The sequence below is a fragment of the Passer domesticus genome, chromosome Z (assembly GCF_036417665.1).
Source record: "Passer domesticus isolate bPasDom1 chromosome Z, bPasDom1.hap1, whole genome shotgun sequence".
NCBI classification, from domain to species: domain Eukaryota; kingdom Metazoa; phylum Chordata; class Aves; order Passeriformes; family Passeridae; genus Passer; species Passer domesticus.
Window position 1 is genome coordinate 18,807,383 of NC_087512.1, and position 22,982 is coordinate 18,830,364.

Sequence of the window (22,982 nt, forward strand, 5' to 3'; positions counted from 1 at the left end):
GTTTGTACCAAATAATTCTTAAAATCCTCCCTGGCATGGTTTAGGCCTGGGTCAAATTAATACTTTCCCTACCAGTTCCTGGAGCTAATATGGGTGCCAGATCATTCCCAGCAGGTGGTCTGTGTATGATCATCCTGTTTGGATAAGAGAGTATAGCAGTAGGGACACAGCTTGTCCCTTGGTAGTTTGCCTCAGTGCCAGAGCCAAGACTTAAGCACAACTAATGCACTGTTGCAGACAGTGTCACAAATATTTAGGGCACTTTATGGAAAAAGCTTCTGCTGGTATTAGAGCAAGTTTATTTCTTACTCAAAACTATTTGCAAATTTTCTTCTATCTTGTTTTGCAACTTGACAGCTCACTCTGAAGATCCCCGCTGCTATTTAATGTTCCAGGCTCCACAAGCAAGAGTTGTACCATTGCTGGAATGACAATATTTACAAAAGAAAGTAATTTTAAAAGCGTATATTTAAAAAATGAAAATTTAATATCTTTTCGACTTGTTTGTTAACAATCAAAATTGTCTTTAAAGCTTAGTGACATAAAAAAGAAAATCACTATTCTTCCTTTCAAGCCATCTTTAGAAAACTGCATGAAGCAAGGAGAAATGAAGTACAACTTTGCAGGGAAAGAAATCTGCCTGAAACCAACTAGACAGTGAACCTGCCCAGCAAATGCACTTTTTTCTGGTCAGTCCAACAACAGACATATCTGCAGTAGAGAAACACTAACTGAGTTTTAAGATGTCTTTGGAAGTCTCTCTGAATTCTTCCACTGTATGCAGCCCACATGAAAAAATGGGGTGCTGGGCAGAGAGATGTGATCCCTTGGGAGAGATTCTGAGCCAACACTGATTTCTCTGGCCCCTTCCTCTGCTATGGCTGGATAGCCAGCTGTGTCCTCAAGATGTCCTGCAGCAACAGAGACATTCTTTCCTAGAGATCCTGGCATTTAAATGTGCTTTCACCTTCCAACCAATTACAGAGAAACTGCAATGCTTGGTCAGCCAAACACAAATTAATACTCATTCATGCATTTCTTTTACAGTGTGTTTTAGATATACAGGTATTTCATTCTCTTCTCTGGAAACAGAGGAATGAAATAACTGCATTGTTGCTATGGAAAAATATGCTGGCTTCTAATTTTTTAAAACTTTGCACTCCAAATCAGCCTATTAAAAAATCATAAGCACATCTCCCCATGGCTGATTGTTATTTTTAACAGCTTCTTTCTAGTTACATTCTTTTTATTACTACAGGTTTGTATTTCTTCACTTAAAAAAAAAAATCTGGTTTTTTGTTTATCCTTTAGTGGAAAGCTGATATTTTCACATAATCATATGATTTTGGGAGCCGGAGACTTTGAGAATGAGACAAAGAAAATTCTGGTAAAAATCATGACAAATGGCAAGGCAATGTAGCAAGATTCCAAATCTTCCCAGGCTGTTTCCAAGGTACTACTAATACCATTACAGTATAGAACTGTGTAGCATCAGAGTGCATGCTGTATGGTATATGTTATATCTTACCAGGATTTCAATAATACTGTTATGTAGAATTGTTAGAATGGCTTTACCCTTTGTCCCTGTATCAGTTAACAGTTTTATATTTCAAAGGTGTGTTTCCTTTTCGCTACAGTAATTAATGCTGGCTGAAGTGAAAGGAGAGAAATACCTCCTGAGACACTTTTAATAGGCCTGTTTGCACCAGCACGTAGAAATTCTGCATGCATAAAAAATGTGGCATGAGACTCTCACAGCAAACAGTAATAATCAGTGTTTTTGACACTGATACATTTGCACTTAAGATGTGAACTTGAATGGCAGGAGATCTGAGCTTCACGAAAAAGCAGACCTTGGTGTGGACAAGGTCTGTCTGGTCATATAGATGGGACTCATCATCCCATGATGCCTGAAGGAAGACAAAGCCACAAACAAGCAGTCTTTGAAACAGCCAGCACGGAACAATGATTTCATATGAAATATGTCTCATGCCCATGAATTTGGGTTTGAATGGTGGGCAATGATTTTTATATGGTCCGACTGTGTGTTTCAGCCCAGCGTGAACAAACTGCCCCTTTCCTGCAACTTCTGAAACAAGTTTCTGTGAAGTGTCTGGTCTTCCCCTCACTGCATTAAAAAAAAAAGAAATTAAACACAGGGCCCTATTCAGCCAAAAATAATCCCTGCAGCTGTACTGCCGGAGCTCTGTGAGCCTCTTGTTCTCTGAAGATATTTATACAATTCTTAAAGGAAAAATATCTCTTTTCCAGCAGTCACAGAGAAGGCTATTAGACACAATGATGATCCCCTTCAGCAGAGCTGTTGTTCTGTTCTCTGTCACAGCAGAGAAAGTTGTGCCTGTCCACGGTATACAAATCTCCTGGGCCTAAGTGGGCAGCAGAGAGCACTGGCTGCAAGTTGTTGTTTTCTTGGCCAAGAGTGCTCTTATTTGAGTAAGAGAAATCTGAACAGATCTATTTCATGCTCTGGTATTTCTACTGCCACTTCTGGACCCAGAATGTGGAGAAGCATGTGGATGGAAGAAGCAGTTTAAAGGGTTTCATGGCAGAAATGTCACAATAAGGGAAAAAGGAGTGTGTGTGTGTTATTCTGCACACTTCCTCTTGATTTCTGGGAGCAGCTTAAAGGAAAAGAGGGTATTTGTGAGTTCCTTCCACCTGAGGCCAAGTGGGTTTTGTGTAGTTTCCGTTTCCCCATTTCTCAAGACTTTTTCTGCACATTTGTGAGAAAAGGGTGGAGGTGAGAGATAACAGTGGAATCAAATAATGAAATATACAAAATACAGAATCTGGAAAAGCTTAAAGAAGGAGGGGAACTCTGAAGGTTATAAAGTGGATTCACTTTTGTCTTTCTGTTTGTCAGACAGTTTGTTCCCAGAGTTATGATATAGACCACTGGCTATCATGCAGGAGTTTGCATGAGATTCAGATGTTTCCCACTGGAAGCAGACAGAACTGGAATAAGCCTGGTGAAAATGCACAACAGGTAGTAGAGTAGATACCTTTAATCTTCCAAGGCAAATAACAAGTACAAGTTAATACTGATTAGTTTTGAAGAAGAACAAAACTTTTGAAATAATACCAGTTGCAGAGGTCAAAATATACCTCTACTTCAGAAAAAAAAAAGTTAGGCCTATTATATGTTAATCATCTTTGTGAGGCTGTGGTTGAAGAAAACAGGTTATTTGTTCAGATGTACTTACCCCATAATAAATACAGTATATGGCAGTTCAGAATTTCAAATTTCCTTGTTGACACTTCTTTTAAGAAGAGCAAACTTAGACCAAAAGATGAGAATGCAAATATTTGGTAAATGTACGAAAAGGTTGCTGGATTTTTGTGTGAGTTCTATTTTGGCTTACCTGTTGTCCAGTATCAATGTGTTTTGAACATTGATACTGGAACTTGCTACGATATGAGAGCATGTGAAAACATACAATTTCATCTGGGCAGTTTTCTGTAGTAAGCTAAGAAAACCATTAAATTATGCTGTATTTTATATCATTCACACAATTACATAATACTGTTTGTAATATCATATTAAACCTGTATGGTTTATTTTTCTAATGATGGCCTGAGTATTTGACAATGCTCTTTTGCACATGAGACAGAAACATACAGCTCAACAAGAAATGTGTTTAGCTCCACGTCTTCTCCAGTCTCCAGAGAAGTAGGGTCTCAACCCTTCAGATAATTCTTTCATAGCTGTAGCTCTTTAAATGTGTTTTAACTTGTGTTTATCCTATTTTATTCCCAAAGGTCTTTGGCAAGTAAGCTTCTAGTTTCTGCAACCCTGATTTAGTGAAAAAAAAAATAGGCACAAGTTCAGCATGAAGCATACACGTAATCCCACTGAGATAAACAAAAACTCGGGGGCAACAGGGCTAAACCTCTATTAGGTATGCCTTGGTCTCCAAAGAAAAGGCTAGGTCCTTGATCTATACCCACTGGCAAAATGCTGGGGCTTAGTGGGCATTTTTAGCATCCAATTTCTGTGTTGCACAGCCCAAACTACTTCCCTAGGAGTATTTAGGACACCACAATAGCCAGCTCAGTTCAATAAACATCCCTCTGGGGCTGTGTTGTGGCTCACCTGTACTGCCCAGTGCAGAGCTGTTTTGAAATCCTTGTCCACCAGAGTCGGGTCTGCTCCCTTGTGCAGCAGAGTCTGGGTGTGCTGGGGTCTGTTGTGAAATGCAGCCCAGTGGAGTGAAGTCATTCCCTGCAAGCCACAAACCCAGAGGGCAAATTATTGTCACTCACAGGAGCACCCTTCATGGATCTGTAGATAAGCTAGGCAGCCCTGAAACCATCCAGGGTGGACAAATTCTTTCCTCTTCACCTTGATTTGAAATAGTAGCAGCTTCTAAATTAGTGGAGTTACAAAGGGGAACAAAACAATTAGCTTTTTGGAATTATTACGGAAAATGGATACAAATACAAATGCTTCCTCCATATGTGCCTATAGCCTGTTATAAATAACATGTGGTCAGGGCCATGATGTCTGGGGAGACAGTTCCTCACTGCACAGCTTGAATCCTGCAAGAAAAGCCTGGTTTAGACTGGTGCTTCAGCATTACACAGCATGATGTTTGTGCTTGGTCTTATCTTTGATCCAAAATAAATATTATAAGCTATTACTGCAGCTGGTACTAGTCAGCAAGCTAAAGAACTTGTGATGCCCACAAAAAAGTCACAATATAAACACTTTATATTTACTCTTCAGGGAGAAAACAAAGCAAATGGTAAGGTATTCAGCTGCATTTTCATTCCATCTCAGCTACATTCAGTCAGTCTTAATAGATCAGAGAATTCATGACCTATATTTATACCTTCAGCATTGTTACACTCACCTGCATTTTACTCTATATCCATACTAACTAAGATTTTCTGTATAAATTGATTAATTTATTATGTGTTTTAACAAATTTCTAGTGTGGTAACATTTTTTTCAGGTGTGGTAACATTTTCCTTTGGGTGGGTTTTTGTTTTCCCCTTCCAGAAAAAAATGTATTTCAAGGGTCTTGCCTGATTTCCTAAAGGATAAAAAGCATTAAAAAAAAAAAAAAAAAAAAAAAAAGGTTGAGTGGAAAAACAATTAAAACATGAAATAGAACCCCAATAAAGCCAGTTGGTAACAACCCAGGACCCAGGTAAAGTATGAGCTATACTGATGCAGACAGCTTATCAGTGCGTTAAAGTGGAAGCTGTTTGCAGTGATTTTCTGACTAAAAACCTGAACTTCTTAGCATTAATTTCTCTCAATCATCCCATATCTTATACGACTTTTAAGTTCCCATGTGGCTTAAGAATGGGTGATAACAAAACAGAGCAGTTGAATGAGAGTTTTGGTTTTAGTTAGTGTTTGCAAAGCTTAATCATGGGGGTTTCGGGCTTGTAAAACCAAAACTGAGGGTAAACTCCTGCACCAACTGAAATTGATGGGAGCTCTGCCATTTATGTCAGTACACATGAGGGACCTAGTACTGTTGATGGACACGCTTTATCTGTGAGGCATCACTGAAGTGATTTCCACCTGGGAAATGGGTACTAGCCACTGGTCCTGGAGAGCACAAAAATCTCTGAAGAAGGAAACACTACAGTGTACCAGGCCGTCTTTCTGTCACCCTCTCTCAGTGCGTTGATATGGCCAAAAAAAAAAAATCCTTGAAAAATCAACTTTTTCTCTGTTTCTACTGTAGTAGCCAGCAGAATCAGCTGTAACATAAGAGTGTAAAACCGGGGATAGTTTTCAAAAATCTCTATGATAGAATGACAAAACTCAGAGAGGTCAATAGCAGATGCTTAGTGCAAAAATATAAGAAACAAGGCTTGACAATATGCATGTCATTAGGCCACCTAATATTTTGGTAATCAGATTAAAGACTTCATATCATATCCAGCCCTCTAAAGGGTAATGATGCATTTTCTGAAAAGGTATTTATTTTCATTTTCTTTGAAACTATTGCCTGATAATTTTTGTAGAAGCCCCCATATTTTTATATGCAAAACTCCCAGAACAATTAATAATAATTTTCATTTCCATAGGTTTATATCATCCCTTTGATGTAGTTGCCAAGCTAGAAGTCCTGTACTTAGTGTGCTCTAGTTAGCCTGCCCATGTAAGGAAGCTGCTCTATAACTATTATCATCTTTGTAGTCCTTTTTCTGTTCCTTTTCTTGTATATATTTTTTCAGTTTACTCTTGTAGCCATGTGGCTGTACAAAGGATTCAAACAGAGCTTCCTGTTTTCTTCTCCATTTCCTTTCTACTACTTTGTACATTCCACGTGTCCTTTCGGAGCACCCAGCTGAGCAAAGAACATTGAGCTGTTTGTTACAGCAGCTCACTCGTGTGGGCTTTCTGCAGCAGGCAACTGCTTTGTGCTTTGTGCTACCACCCTGGAGTAGCATCTGTAGGTAAACAGACTGCTGTTCTTAAGTGGAAATATAAATGGTATCAGAACTGCCAAAGCTGAAGGTCCAGCAGAAAACAGTCTGAGAGGTCAGACAGACAAATAACTGCACATTCATAAAAACTGAGGAGCAATATGGGACACAAAAGGACAAACCCCAAGAAATGGCTCTGAGAAATATAGTGTGACACTTGTTTTGCTCAGATTCAAGGCTTTTACAGGGATTGTTTCTTCGCATTGTCATCTGACAGGCTTCACTAATAAACCCACAGGAACACATGGTTGTGGAAGCTATGAAACCTCCAGATGTATTTCTTACTGTTTATGTGTTCATGCATTCATCAGGGTGATTTTCTCAAGCGTCAAATGGGAAAACTGAAGTGTTTTACTTATGCCAAGAGAACAGCTCTGTTAGCTGTAATAATTTATTAGGATCCATACTTTTCAGAAAACATGAGTATTTAGCTTAGTACTGACACTTGAACAAATATATTGTCAGTGCCAAATTACAATGAGATGGACTAAAGGTTCCAAATTGCATATAGCAGTGCATTACAGCAAAATATCATGGCTTGAAATGATGATCCACGATTCCATGCAATTCATTAGTAACATAGTTCTACATGAAGACAATACATGTGTCTGGTTTAGAGTGTTGTGAGCAGGGTCTGCAAACCTTTCAGTGGGTCAGAAAGAGGAAAAATATACAGCCCTCTGGCCATTCTGACACTGTGGAAAAGACACATCCTTTAGCAACTGTTAAAATTAACAGAACCATATGAAATGACACTCAGAATCTCTTATGTGTCTTGGCTTCTCTATTTGGAGAAAAACATGTGGGAAGTTAACTCTTTCCTATGTACAACATATATACATGCAGGACACAATTCCACATGGAAAACAACAGCACAAATTTTTGTGCTTCCATGACTGTTCTGTGTAATGCCAGCTCTCCAGTAATTTTCCTGGGAACTGGAGTTGAATGGTGGAATCAAGGAATCAGTGAATCATAGAATGGCTTGGGTTGGAAGGGATCTTAAATATTATCTGGTTCCAACCTGCCTGCCATGGGCAGAGACACCTTCCACTAGACCAGGTTGCTCAGAGCTCCATCCAGCCTGGTCCTGAACACTTATGATTGGTAAAGATGAAGACTTGGTTCAGTGTCCAACTTCAGAAGAATCAAGGGCAATTCTTGTCTTGGCAAATAATTCAAGAACGGGATTCAAGGTACCTCATAGCTGGCTCAAAAAAGAGAAGCCTTATTAGCCTACAGGTGCACATTACATAGAAGGAAGAATGAGATAATACTTTGCAGAGTTTAGCAAAAGCATTATATAAATTTTTGACTTAAGTCTTACTGTAAAATTGAATGGCTTCTATGCCTCCAGTGCACGGACTGTGACTTGTAGCACAAGCTCACTCACCTCATTGTCCTGGTGATTAATTTCACTAAGATTTGACTGCTGCAGAAGCAAGCTCAGAAGCCTGTGGAAGCAATGATATAATCAGTGTCCAGTACGCCTGACTAAACTTGAAAAACTGACATTTTTTCAAAAACAAAACGTGCAATTTCATGAAAAATCAGTATTAGTGATGGGCACAGGTCAGATTCTTAGGTCTGAGCTTTGTCATATGAGCAAAACAAATTGGACTTTATGGCTTATGGTAACAACAAAAGTTCAGAGCTTGGAATTAAAAGAAGATCCACTCAGAAAACTCTTATGCTGACTGCTGGGCTACAATCAGAATGTATAATACTACACATGTGTGCAGCTTTTGGTACCTTAGAAATTTACATTTTTATAATATTTTATTATTATTAAAACATAGCAATGCATAGGTTCACATTTTATAGAATATTGGACTACAAGCACTCCTGTCTGGTGGAGGGAACAATAAAGTAGTTAAATGAAATATTATTCAAGTACAATAGTATTTTTAACACCTTCTTATTCTTTTGCTATCTTGTGAAGATGTTCTAAAATCACTATAGGTTCAGCAAAGCTGGTTGTGTTTTACAGCAGGATACTAATTCTTTGGATCATGTACATAGCTGGAACATGAAAATTAAAAACTCCATCCATTCACATGCTGTAGCAAAGCCAATCTCAATATGAATGTACACTTCTTTGGATTATTGCAAAATGAAGGATGTATTCTCAGTGGATCATTATGCAAACTTGTGGCTCATCTGAAGGTGTGAATTTGGTAGAGACCTTCAGAACATGGAGATGAAGAAGACATACTGTTTAGCAAGGAAAGTAAAAAATAATGAAGTATAAAGTAAGGAAATTTGATAAATGTAAAGATAACACAGAAACAAATGTATAAAATCCTGCATTTATTCCCATGCAGAGGAGATTGAATAAATATTTTGCTGCTTTTTATCTTCAACCACTTCTAGTGTATCTTCTGGGTTGAACTGTGCTCAGGTGTGTGTATCAAATTAACGTTTCATGTCAAATTTGTTCTTCCCCACTGGTAATAAAGAACTAGCTATGTAAATTATTCAAAAGAAGATATTTACAGTTGCTTAGGGATGATTTTGACAATTCTGCAGGTGAAAATCTTATCTACAGGTAACGTCTTCCTCAGGTGTTGAAAGTCCAAATTTAGGATTTTTTTAAAGTAGAGTCCCTAAAGGGTGATGATTGGGCAGATTCCAGCATAGGAATTTTGCTTTGACTTCAAACCAATTTGTATATGGATACAAATTCTTGTAGAAAAGAGGTGTCACATCTCTTTTTCTAAATGGAGTCATACTGTAGGAAATCTGAAAAGGATGACACTATGATTGTTGTGATTGGCTTGGTAGAAGTTTGTAAAAGTGAGGAAAGATTCTGTTGTCATTAACAAAATTACTCAGAATCTCAGAAATTATGTGTCTGACAATAGGTCTTGGCAAATACCAACTAGAGAGGAAAGACAAAGTGAGATAACCATAGTATGCTTGTAAAACCCATTTATCACATAGTTTTATAATCTGATACAGGGCTCTGTGGTTCAACTCCTGATATGATCAATGACACCACTGTATATGAAAGAAATCTAATAATTTGACTAGAATGCTTATCATGAACAAACTTTGACTCAGTCACACCATTAGACCATTATGGCAATGTAAGTGCTACATTTAAATATGTAGATACCCAACCAAGCAGCTGAGGTTTCTCTGCTATCTACTCCTAAAGGCATAAATCAAGAATGAATTATCTTTCCACCTTGCCTGTCAGGCTCTGTGGAGTGCACTAGAGCACATAAATAAATTATCATATCAATACATGAACTGTGTCTTTCCATGCTGCCTCTAGCATGTGAGGTTGTAGCAGTGGACTGCTAGCTTTCAAATTTAGCTACAAATGCATTTCAAAAGTGGCTATTGCATATTCTCTTTTGGCAATGACATAGGATGACAAGGGACTGACAATGACCGTGACAGGAAAACCTCTGCTTAGTGCTCCAGGCCTGTGTCTGGGCATGGGGCAAACCCATGGGGAAGACAGAGGAAAAGGAGAACTGTGCAGAGCAAAGAAGGGTCTGTATTCTTGGAGAACGTGAAAAACATTCAAGGCACCCAGTGTGCTCCTGGTAGAGGAGATTAGTGTTCACTTTCAAGTAGCAACATGTGTGGTGTTGTACAAACATAGTCTTTTTTCTTATGTTGGCTTTGTTTAATGATAGGGACCTTTTTTCTGCAGGAATCTCAAATTATTCTCTCCAAGTGATGCATGAAAAGCAAAGATAATGTGGAAAATTAATACAGCTGTTAAAAAAGACTGGAGAACAATATCAGCATAAATGGCCAGATGTCTGGCCTGATCTGATATAGTTACAGCAACAAAATAATGGGCTCAGTGATTATGTCACATGAATTGCATGTACTGAATGTTTAACGTGTTTCTAATGCCGTTCTGTACCTTCAGGCATGATTTACTTAGGGGAGTTTTTTGAGTGAATTTATTCAGCTTTACAAATCAAAATTTATTAAACTGTACTACTGTCACAGGCTGGAATAAGAAAAAGAGAATCTTTCTTCAGAGTTCTTGTGAAGACACTCTGTAGCTGTTACTCTACCTTCAGTAAAAGTAGTTAAAAATGAGCCAGACCACCAGTCCTTAACTTCCCCTTTATGGTTGGGGATTTTCAGAGAGGTTGTCTTGTGGAAAACTTTTCTCACATTTGCCATGCTACTCAGAGGAGAAGTCCTTGTAATATTTCATGTGGTAGGACAGAAAGGTAGCTGGGCAGGGGAAACATAGGGTTTCAATCTCTCTTCTAATTATTTTCCCTCCTCCAGCTATTGCAATATTAAAACAGGCTCCTCTCTTTACCCAGCCATCGATCTCTGGTACACAAGTATTGCACAATGTTTTTCCTCCTCTCAACCCCCTTCATGGTAACCACTAAACAAAGACACAGGTCACAAGTGTAGCTGTCACAACTGTTATTCCTGCTGTGGGCTCTCCTTGGGGAGCCAGGCACATACCTCACGTCAGGCTCTGCAGTGGCAGCGTGTAGTGGCAACCTCCCATTCTTGTCAGGTATGTTCTGCTTAGCACCATTCCTGAGCAGGCTGACACAGCCTTCCAGCCAGCCCTAAAAAATAAATTGGAGCATATCAACGAGTAAAGTCAAAAGTATAAGGCCAGATCTTTTCTTGCTGGTGGTCCTGGCATTCTCATGTGACTGTAGCCATTTCTGTCAGCAGAGAAACTGGAATTTTTTTCCTCAGAGGTTTCTCAGCACTGAAAGTAGCGCCCCTTTGGGTCTCAAACTACCTCAGTTATTCATTTCTCAGATGAGGTGTTTAATTTACACTGTATATTTTGTTTGTTTGTTTTTTGTTTTGTTTGTTTGTTTCTCTTCCCCCTGTATCTGCGGCAAGCACTAACAGTGATTAAAACCCGGCTAATTCCTGTATCATTAGCAGATGCTACACACATTTTTGAACGTGAATTCAATCATGCTAGATTAAACAAAGGACATGAGCACTCAATCTGATTTTGTTTGTGAGATTTTAGCAAGGATGGCAAATCAATGGTAAAAAGCCTTAGAGTGTGGTCTTATAAATGTTGTTGCAGAAGTTTGTACTAGTGGCAGTGTTAGACTGAAAATAGCACCAAAACATGGGATGAATCAGTTCTTGGACTAAAACCTTCTGTTGATCACCTCAACATAAAAACAAGTAAACAGTCTGGTTGTGACTGCATAAATCTTTCAGCATATACTTAAGTCAGATGAAAATCAAGCATGAGTTTAAGTGTTTTGTTAAAACTACAGCAGACAATTGACAAAGACCATTCCCTCTCATATGAGCTATTTTGGATTGGCATTACGGGCACTGCTGGGGGAAATGTGTGGAATGGTGGAATCAGAACACCCCTGTTGGAGCTCTTGGTGGAAGTACAAGACCACCAAATGCCACACACAGTCTTGACTGTGCAACTCTCCTGAATTCATTTGTCTGGACAGACATCACAGCAGAATTCTCTCTGGACCTCTCGTTACATCCCTCACAGAAACAGAAATGGAAACTTAGAAGCCTGGGTGGTTCAAATCTTTTCCAGTCATTTCTTTTTTTCCAAAGAATATTTTTTCCCCTCCGGGAAAAGAGGAAGGAAAAAAGAAGCGTGACACTTATTATGGGATTTTTTTTTAAATATCTTGCAGAGGAAATGTTTGTTGTCAACTAAGTGGGGCATGCTCCTTGCACTGGATGAGACTGCCTGTTTTGTTATTTCCTACACTTATTTTCTGCCTGAATATTGCATAGCTAAGCAGGAACATTGTTTTTGTTCTGAATTTTCAGGAAGAAACTACGTGCAAGGGATGTCATTTAATTAGGCTGCCACAGTGTCTGTTTAAATGAGCTGGCAGTCATCCAGCTTAACTCATACTGTGCAGCCATGGCTGCACACCCCTTCTTCCTTTTTGTCCAATTAATAATGGAAGCCCAGTCTGCTGGGCTAACTTGCTCCCCACTTTCTCTCTGAAACCTGAATTACCTGCTGCAAGGAGTAGAAGACTAAGGAGAAAAGGACTATCCTTGTTGCTTCAGACAGATTCTGAAGTACAATTCCTCTCCCAAATGTCTCAGTGGGATGTATGCCCCTCCTATCACGTGGATGTAGGTTGATCAGGGGACTGGATTGTTTGTGATCTGAGCAAGTGCACCAGCACCTGCAGCACCTAGAACTTCAGTCCTCAACCTGGCCACCCAGAGTCCAGCACCACAGTGAAAAGAAGCAATGCCCTTGCTCATCAAGTGTGCAGTAACAGCTGCCTGCTGATCACCAGAGTTTGAGACAGGAAAGCCCTCACTAGAGCATAAATATCTAATGCCGGCTATGCAAGGAGGAGAAGTCAATCTGCCTAATAAGAACAAAAGGGAACTTTCAGGGTACAAAAAAAAGCTATTTTCTTGTGAGATCCTCATATCATGCATTTATTTTATAAGCCAAAAGAGAAAGGATATTCTGACAGGAGTGTCTGATAGGAATCCTGATCCTCTTGTAATAATCATTGCTCAGCTTTGCACTGTGGTAAAGTTTCAAAACCAGTTCCACTGTTGTCTAGAACCAAATGGTTTGTGCTTTTTTTTCGTTCCTGTAGTATAAGCAGAAATCTTATTTGGTCTGCACATTTACTCCCTTCACTCCATCCTTGTCCCCCAAGTCTTGGTACCAAATAAGTTGCCAGAGATAAACTGGTACGTCCACAAGCATCTTGAGTATTAATATTAGCTCCCATCTTCAACAGAAGCTTCACTGTGTCAACCTGGCGTCCTGACACAGCATGCATCAAAGGTGTGCAACCTGGGGAAGAAAGCCAAATTTATTTTACCATTTGTTGTGTCATGTCTATAAGATATAGTTTCTTATTTTCTAATCTTAACACTGGCAAGCTAACAAATCCTTTCTCTGATAACTGTCCAATAGTGGTACTCAGCTTATTTTTTAGCCAGGAAGTAACTTCTATGACAGTCACTGACCACTGATTTTAAAAAGAGCATGACTATATTAGCAAAAGCTTTGCCTCATTAACTCTGCTTCTGGAGAGAAAAGTGCTTTTCTGTTGAGAAGTTCCCAAAATGAATTTTTGCCTTTGTACAACATTTTGGAGGCCAATATCCTTCAGAATGACTAGTAACCAGATGGTGCTTGTCTCATTTTCTCAAACCCCAGCTTCATTATGTCTGTACATTCAAAAGACTTACAAAATCAGGCCGTGTCCCTTGCAAAGGTATAAAAGTGTGAGTTGGCCCTTTATGCAGAGAACAACTTAATTTGAAGTCTGGATTTGCTCTAGGATATTTTATTTCCTGTGTTTTTATAAGAGGTTTTTTAATATTCTGCAAAACTTTTTCATTTTGAAAAAACCCTGAAATCTCCACTTAAACCTAATACTCAAATTTCTTCATGAAGTATTGTACCATTTAATTGCTTCCTCTTCCTTCCATTTTGTTAACCGTTGAAAAACAGCGAGAGATTTTCCTGCACAATCTGACAAAGCATTTTAAAATTGCTAGCCTGGGATTAAACAAAAGTATTAGAAACTATAAGACTACTAGGAACTTCATCTATAGTTGAAGAATAATTATTCTTACTGGACTCAATGAGATTGCTGAGGAAATGTGCTACTCAACCTGAGGTCATGCAGACCCTAAAAAATGTGCAGGGTATGAGCTGTATGTTTTGTGCTGGAATACTGCTCTTTAGTTACATTTGCATGGACAGCCTAGGAGACAAGATAGTTCCAGAGCTGAAGTACTCCTAGCCAGTCCATCTCCTCCTACTCCACCCACCACTCATACCTAGTCTTTCTCCCATTAATGAGTTGACAGGGACCATTTTGTCTTACGTAAATTTTCTCCACTAACCTGTAGGTGTTCTAAAGATATCAGTAATAATGCCTGGTTTAGAGTATATGAAAAATTGGTAGCTTGGTAAAAGCTGTTCAAGATTAGAAAAGACAATGTTCATATGCACCCCTTAAAAGAAACTGCAATTAAAAAAATACTTCTGACAAAAGAAAGTTGTCCTTGAGAACAGCTTCCAGAGGTCTGTGGTTCTTACTCACTTCGGAAACAGATGCACATAAAACCCAGCCAATGTACAATAATTTGTAATAACATTAAATAGTAACTTGAACACAAAATGAGCACAGCCTGACAGATAAAACGGATCATTTAGATAATTGCACACTGTATCCTTTGGCAAAAAAAATTACTTGACAAAACCATTCAAACTGTGACTGTACACATACTATAACCTCTGCTTTAGAGATGTCCAGAATGTATGTCATTTGGCATTGGTAAAAATATTTTCTTTCCTCCCCTGAAATGTCAGCAGTTTCTCAGCATACCCCTAAATAAGATAAACTAAATAAATGGTAAAGTACTGTCTAATTATAGCAAAACAGCTTATTTGTAATCATAAGAAAATATCTTACAATTACAGGGGGAAGGAATTATCCAAACTGTGCATTTCCAGTGGATGTTCCAAAGAATAACTCAAATTTCCCATATTCTGCTACTAAATATAATTTGCTGAACTAAAAAGTCAGAATAAAAAAAATGGAAAGTTTAATTTGCAAGCTGAAGCAATGGATCTCCTGAGAACAAGCTCGGCCTTCATTTACCCTCTCTGTCACAAGACTCCAGGATGGAAGGATCCTCTCGGATCACTGCAGTCAGGGTGTTCACATCGCCATTAGCTGCCGCTTGGTAAACCACAGCCAAGTCCATCTCTTCTGCTGCATCAGCTGCAGACAAGGAGCACATCCATGAGCAAACAGAGAGCAAGTACAAATGATAAACAGGAAAAATAATGACACTTGTCTCACTGAGTTTATATGACTGTGTAACTTGGGGTGGAACAAAGTGTATCTAAACAGCACTGTGGTTTTTGTTAGTCATCTGAAAATTGCTTTTCATCATAACTTCTTCCAAAAACTTTCAAACTTAGGCACTGAAAGGACTTAAGAAAAATTCTGGAAAGTTTCTACTTCTTGTAAGAAATCATACTAACGTAACATGACTTGAGAAAAAAATGTAATAACTGAACTAGCTCGTAATATTTCTGGCTGCACTTTTATGAGATAGGAGGAAATCAGGACTCAGGTGTTTTCAATTTCAGTGTTATCCTTGTACCAGTCAGAAGACTGAGGCTTTTCACTTCCCTGCAATGTCCAAGGGAATTCTCTTCTCGGGAGAGTAAACTTCTGGCAGCAATGGTTTGTGTTGATAATTCCTGCAAAAAGGAAAAGTGGACTATTGCTTGGAACCCAGGAGAGGTTTATTTTGTTTGGCAGCTACAGTGTGAGTTATTATTTAAAGCAGATGCCTTGCAGGACCTGTTCTGGAACATTCCTCAGGCTTTTCTTGCTAAAGAAATAAGATTCTCTTTGCTTCTTTCCTTTTAACTTCTTTTCAGACTTGTCATGTCATGCTCCACATGCGTGCACCTCCTTTGCCTTCAAGTGGACTATTAACCTTTTAACTCTAGGAGTCAAAAGAGTAGATTTTTGGGTGCAGGGTCAAATCTGATGTAATGATAAAATGCTCTAGATATGTATTGCTGGTCAAAAACAGTCTCTTATTCCTATTAACTCTAAAGTAAGTACAGCTGCAGTGAGCTGTACTGTTCACCATGGCGGAGGGTCTGTTGGGGTTTAACCCCAGATGCCCCCGATGTTCAGCCACTGCCCTGACCCCTGTAGGGTGGGAAGGAGAATCAGAAAATGGTAAAGCTGTTAGGTTAAGGTAAGAACAGTTTAATAATTGAAATAACACATCATCATCATCATCATCACCATCATCATCACAACATCATCATTAATAATTGTAATAGAAGGAGAGAAACAGATGAATAAAAGCCAAGAAAGGAAGTGATGCACAATACAGTTGCTTGCCATCTGCTGACCGATGCCCAGCCTGTCATGCCACAGCTCCCCCCAGTTCACATCCTGGCCACGTTGTTGTGTGCATGGAACATCCCTTTGGCCAGGGCGGGTCAGCCCTCCTGGCCCTGCTCCCCCAGCCTCTGGGGCACCGACTGCTGCAGAGCACAGGACATTAAATGTCCTGGATGTAGGGCAAGCACTAACTACGAAGAACTAAAATAGCACTCTGTTTTCAACATTAGTCTCATACTAAATGCTAAATACAGCACTGTATTGGCTGCTAAGAAGAAAATCAACTCTGTTCCAGGCTAAACTAGGACAGGGTCAGAGCTATAAAACATATCACTTGTCCAGCCACTCCACTACCTTGTTAGCTGGAGAATGTGCCTAAATCACACTACAGAGTTGACCAAAGGAAAGACAGATTAAGTGACTGGTGACTTATCTGTACTGTCAAACTTCTGAAGATAGCATAACTATTTATATTTTTTGAGTGATAAAATATCTATAAATATTGTTGTAAAGTATTAGCCACACTATTCATGTTGTGATCAGATGATGTCTCAGATGAACTTACAGGAGCTCTACGCTAGACCTCACAGCCTAGCCTAATTCCGCACGTGATCTTCTCTCACTGGGTGCAATCAGTACTCTGGACTTCAAAATTTGGCTGCCATGGAAACACAATCTGCTCTTACCCTGGAATGGGTTAGTCTGTCAAAGCTGGAACTCTGTTTGTGGGCTTGGGAAAATTAAAAAGCTGATGTTAATCTGCCTTTGTTACAGATTCCTTCTCCATTTCTCCACAGCTAAAGAGAATCTAATTTATTTTCTTTCTTCTAACTGGTACTTTAAATTACACACTTCATAAAGTTTGTGAATAAAAATGTTAACTTGATTTTTATTCTGTTGAGGGGTCTGTTGCTGAGGCAACTGTTCATTTGGCTCAGGAGGTTTGTCCGGTGGGCCTGGGAAATCTAGAGAGATGAGGAGTCATTGCTGCTGGAGAGTCAACATCAGTGACTAGTACATGAAGAAAAAGAAGTCACTTCACCACTGGTTCAGTTAGGAGTATTTCCTTATTACATCGGACCTGAAGATGCCTCTGACAATCGGTACATTCAGCAAAAACAGGTTAATGACAAGCTCAGGTCTGACTGGTTGATAGCTTGTGCTACTCCTCTTGTCCTCCAGTCTCTGGAGGTACACACAGGGTGCCAGCCCTGAGCAGTGATTTGGCTCCTCGGACGGCTGCTGTCGTGTACAGCTGTGCAGCTGTGGTACTGAGAAGATGCTGCTAGCACTGGGAAAGAAACTGCTAGATGTAGTGAGGCAGACAGTGAATCAAAGGGGCCCTCACCTCCTTTGATGCACTGCATATGTAAATTTTGTACTCCTTTTTTGCCCCGCAGGTATTGTTAAGTATTCCTGCTGTGAGTCAGAAGCAGAGAAATCTAGCCACAAAAGGGAAATCTCCATCTCCTGAGCAGAGCAGTTGCTTACCTGGAGGGCGCTATGGCAGGAAGATGAGGACAAGGGTGCACTCCTTCATGCTGGTCTCTGAACATCTCTGCCCTTTTTCCTCTAGGTAAAGCCAAGACACTCCCCCTTTGCTTCTGCTGGGCTCAGTCTGCTTTCCCTAGAGCTACTACCCTTGTGTGTACGGAGGGGAAGTAAAACTGTGGACAGCCGGACAGACGGACGGATGGATGGACGGATGGATGGATGGATGGATGGATGGATGGATGGATGGATGGATGGATGGATGGATGGATGGAAAAATGAATGAAGTTTTGCCCCTGCCTCTTCTTGCAGAACACAGGCTCCATTCCACTTAAAAGATGGTGGCTTGAAGCCACAAAGACTTACACTTCCCCACCCACAAGTCCAATCTGCCAGTGCACGGAGAAGCAGGAGGAGCAGGCTATCACCCTGCCTGGCAGCCTGGGCCACGAGCTTCTGTTGGGATCTGAATAAAGATGACTGACATGAATTCCATTTCTGTAGGGGTGACCCAACTTCAAGTGGTGTATCTTGACTTGTGTGATTGTGGATGGGGAGTGAGAAGGAAGACAGATAAATTGTGCTCTGACGTTTCACATGACAGAGAGCAGAAAATGATGGAAGAGCTTGGGTGTCATTTGTGCTGGATGCACTTGGCTCCAGGTGAACAACACAACCACTTCATCTTCCTCCAGCTTACCCTGTCAAGGAATGGAGAAGTAAGGGGGCAAAGCTAGTAGAACATTTATTTTTGAAGACATCTTCCTGGGCAGAAAAGGAATGGTTCAGAGAGTGGGCATTTTGCAGAAGGCAACAGTGAAGTACTGAGTGCCTGTGTGCCACCCTCTGTGAGCTTACCCTGCTGGGGGCTTTGCTGTGGCTGGGTCACAAGCACCATGAGGCAGAAAGAGATTGTGAACAACCAAATGCCTGACTCTTCGCCCTCTAATGTGTTAGAGTTACTTCATTACTACGTTGCAGTTCAGGAAATGCCACTAAGTACGGTCCCATTTCAAATACATTTTACATTTTAGAGAATTGCTGTGATACTGGTGAAAGGAAACTGTCAGTCAGATTCAGAAAGGGAAAAGATCCATTTAAGTGCTTGTGTATAGAGAAAGGCAAGGGAGAGACTGCAGGCTACAGTAGTGGTGTAGAAAGATCTGGAAGTAGTGGTGTAGAAAGATCTGGAAGAAAAGATTAAATGACATACAGAGTGGTGTTAAAATCTTCAGAAACAATCAAAGTCAAACACCAATCTATCTGAAATAGCCTGCAGTGTTTTAAGAATGTATAATTTCTTCAAGGCAAAGTAATTTTCTTTTGATCAAAACAGGGGTATACAAAAAGAGAATTATTACAGTATTCAGAGCAGTGAAATTGTGCTTCTCATTACCTTAATTCTCCTTCTTAATTCTCCTCTGATGTACTATGAAGAATGCATGTTTTACATGATTTGTGATGTTGGCTGATTTGTTGTTTTACAAAGTGCACATTAGATGTACATAAGTGCATGCTTTCTAGCACACTGGATTTTTAAGTTCTGTGTAAATTTGCTGGAGCTTAGTGTACATGCTTACGTACATGTACATGACAATTATTGATTTTGGACTTGGTAAACCAAAGATATTAAAAACTGAAGACAGAATAATAGGATAATTCACATTCATTGTGAAAAAGAACTATTTATGCATGTAATTTACTACTCTCTCTCTCTCATAACTCCTCTTGTCTCCACCACTAGCCAAAGGCCATATGTGATTTCCTACACCTTGTTCTCGGGACACAATACAAATGTCAGGACAAAAAAATGTGTAGTTTATTGGTTTTCAGCACATCAGTGTCCAGGGTCAGCTGAAGGGGCAGTTTTTGAAAAGTGTAACTTACTCTCTACTAGTGCATTTTTATTGAACACTTAACAAAATTGAACACTTAACAAATCCCTGTGTGTGCCTGGCAGTGCATGCACCAGTACAGGCCTTCGTCTGGCTTCTCTGTTTATTTAGTAAACATTTGAAATCAGGCACAGCCACATTTATTTAAATGGCACCGAGCGATATTAGGAGAGAAGGGGTTTCTGGTGCTGTTTGTCTTCTGTAAGTCCCACATTTCTGTTACTATTGTAAGTATTATGAGCCATTACTGAGTAAAAGAGTTGCAAAGAGATAGTATGATTTTCAAACTTGGAATGCTGGGGATTTGTTTTTATTTATAGGTGGGAGAGTCTTCTGATGTGTGGGATGGAGAAAAAAGGGTTTGTGTGGAGAGATGAATTATTTTTTTGGACCAACAGAGAGAAATTTTTAGTGTGTTTGAAAAATAGTTTGTATTCTTCCATTGTTATAAATTGCTGCAATGAAAGACATTTCCCTCCTCCTTTCTAAAAAAATGATGCCTGCTTAAATCAATAACGTGCCAACACAAGATACTATTCAGACAAAATCCACTATACACTGTAAGTTTTGAATAGAGTATTCTTTGCAGAGCAGCCAGTGAGCTCAGTATCCCATTACTGTGTGTTTTGTGCTCCTGCTTCCCATCCACCTCCCACGCAGCTACCAGGGAAGGCAGGCAGTAAATCACACAGCACCTAATGAGCAAGCGTTCCTGCAGCGCCGGGGAAGCAGAGGTGGTGAATGCACAGCGAAGGGACCTTCTGGCAGGGGAGCTGATGCAGGTGGAGAGTGACACAGGCTGCGGGGGATTCTGGACAGAAATTAGGATGGGCCAGTGTGAAGGGTGGCCTGGCAGCAGGGGCGGGGGGGGCAGATTAGGAGCAAGGGGAGGTAAAGGTAGATGTTGCCTCCCAACTCTATCCCTTCTATCTGGATAAACCGGTTTGGGTCCAAGATCTCCTGCACTGCTTTCTGACCCCTAAACCATCTGGGACTTGGCTTTGCCTTCCCCAGCCTTGGTGATATTCCATCCTCATTCCTGGCACCACTTCCATTGGTCCCTGGCAGCCATCCCGATGGCACTGAGCATGCAGGATTTCACCTCTGCCTCCCCACCCCGAGCCCTGCTGGGCTGGCATGTGGCACAGAAGACTCGTACTGCTGCAGAAGCAGAGGTTGGAATGGCTGTTTGGGGCTGCAGAAGCTCAGTCATCCCCACACCTCTGTCCTGTTGAGAAAAATGCTCCTTAGATCATCCATATGTGATTTAGGAATACCCGTCTCTATTCCTGCAGTAAAACTCCCCATTTTACCACTGCACTTCCCTTTCTCCTTTATACTTGTTGGTAATAGATTTTTCTTTCTTGTCACTCAGTTTTACTTCCCACTCATCTCCCACTACTCCCAAGACTGCTCAGGTTTTGAGTGCTACTGTGGCTGAAGAGCAGTGATAAACCCACCACTTTATATGGGCTGTATTCACTTTGGATTCACCAAGGAAGTATAGGAAAGCATAGAAGAACAACCTGTAGCACTCGGCTTCCCAAAAGTCAGCGCCTTGTCTTCCTCCTGCTTTTATTTTTGTTCCACTATCAGCCCCTTTGTTGTGGAGCCTCTGTGGCCACGTCAGCTCAGATATTTTGCAGGTCTGAACTGGAAACTGTGGCCACTGCACACATATTTTGCACTAAAGCAAAGCACTGTTTGGTAAGCCAACTTAGAAGGGAAATTTGTTGCAACAGGCATAATCAGGCAATGACAGTGTCCTGCTTTGGGAACATAAAAGGAATGTTGCTATACTTGTAGTGGATTAAGCCGTAAGACATAAAAGCTTGTATTGGCAAATAAAGACATGAAATTTAACATTTAACTTCAAAATAGACATGAAAGAGACATTTGTATTTCCATAGCAACCTTACAATGAAGAAAATCTTTATGTTGAGGATGTAATGATATCTTAAATTTGCAATTATGGCAATACTGGCCAATACAGATAAATTTCCTACAGCAAAGTATTTCACTTGTCAGCTTCTAGTCCTTTCAGTGTAGACTCCGTAAAACCAGCTGTTCTTAAATTTTGTACTCCATTTAAAACTGCTCTGTTTGCTAGTACTGTAACTGTTTTTAATATATATAAACACAAAAAGACCAATATACAATATAAAGACAAACATATATATATATATATATATATATCAGTGCTAACCATAAGAGTAGCCAGATACTGTTGCTGTTCTGCTGAAAATTAATTTTTTGAAATCACTGTAGCAATAGACTGAAATATCCATCCAGTCTAAAACTGATGGAAGAGATTCCTTTACATGAAACCAAAATAAACCTAATCTTTCCCAAAAATGAATGCTATTGATTCTGTCAAGTAACCCTAGTACATTTGCTTGGGACGTCGGAGGACCAGAGGATTTTGAAATTAGCAGCACGTGACTTACCTTTGTGCTGGTCAAACACGGATGAGGAACTGAAATCCATTGCGATCTATCTCATTATGTACAACCAGACCAGACAAATGCCACCTCCAGGGTTCTCAGGGTAGAATCTCACATATTACAGCACATAGTGAAACGATAGCTGTCACCACTCTTCCTCTGAGATTTAAACTCGCTTTGCGGCTGCAGGTGGTTGCCAAGGCAAGAGCCTGATGGAAACATTATACTCTGTTACGGACTCTCTTAAAAAGATGCCCCTGGAAGCCCGCCTGAGATGCTGAAAAATGCCATGTCCCCAGCGAGCGCCAGGGCGGGCGCGCAGCCCCGCTCGGCCGGGCCGGGCCGGCACACGGAGCATGTGCGGAGCCCCGCGCCGCCCGCCCGCCCGCCGCAGCGGGCCCGGGCCTTCGCGCACCGGCGGGGCGAGCCCAGCGCAGAGCACGGCTCACGGGGCTGCCTCCCTCAGTTCGGTACCGCTCAGGCACTGGTGGTTAAGGGACAATGAAGGGACAGTAGCTGGCAGCAAACTGCCGCGGCTGAAGCGGACAGTGCTAGCTGCAAGAGCACGGTGCGGCACGTACGCGGTGCTCGGCTGTGCTGGTCTGGGCTGGGTAGAATTCATTTTCTGCAAAGCAGTGCTGTGGGGCTGAGGTGTGGATTGGCTGGGAGCTGGGAGGTCGGCTGTGTTGGTAACACAGGCATGTTTAAGCTGTTCTCGAGCAGTGCTCACTCAGTGTCAAGGCCTTTCCTGCTCCTCAGTGTGTCCCACCAGCGAGGAGCTGGGAGGGGTCACAGGG

The 22,982-nt window shown here is 40.7% G+C and overlaps 1 protein-coding gene and 1 long non-coding RNA gene across 3 annotated transcripts in view; one reads left to right on the forward strand and one right to left on the reverse strand.

Moving 5' to 3' along the window:
* ANKRD55 (ankyrin repeat domain 55) overlaps positions 1 to 22,551 on the reverse strand; it is a 46,815-nt gene extending 24,264 nt beyond the window's left edge. Inside the window, exons 1-7 of one of the 2 annotated variants that reach the window (XM_064404337.1) lie at positions 22,189 to 22,551; positions 17,847 to 18,547; positions 15,081 to 15,203; positions 13,125 to 13,255; positions 10,927 to 11,036; positions 7,865 to 7,925; positions 4,115 to 4,243 (exon numbers count right to left, since the gene is read on the reverse strand). In XM_064404337.1, coding sequence (XP_064260407.1) covers positions 4,115 to 4,243; positions 7,865 to 7,925; positions 10,927 to 11,036; positions 13,125 to 13,255; positions 15,081 to 15,186 — 537 coding nt within the window. In that variant the 5' untranslated portion in view covers positions 15,187 to 15,203; positions 17,847 to 18,547; positions 22,189 to 22,551. The remainder of the gene's footprint in view (positions 1 to 4,114; positions 4,244 to 7,864; positions 7,926 to 10,926; positions 11,037 to 13,124; positions 13,256 to 15,080; positions 15,204 to 17,846; positions 18,548 to 22,188) is intronic. The other variant, XM_064404336.1, reaches the window with a different exon arrangement.
* Positions 339 to 3,044, forward strand: LOC135290421 (uncharacterized). Its single transcript, XR_010353190.1, has 3 exons — positions 339 to 689; positions 1,312 to 1,453; positions 2,885 to 3,044. It is a non-coding gene; the product is annotated as an uncharacterized LOC135290421 (long non-coding RNA).
* Positions 22,552 to 22,982: the final 431 nt, after the last annotated feature.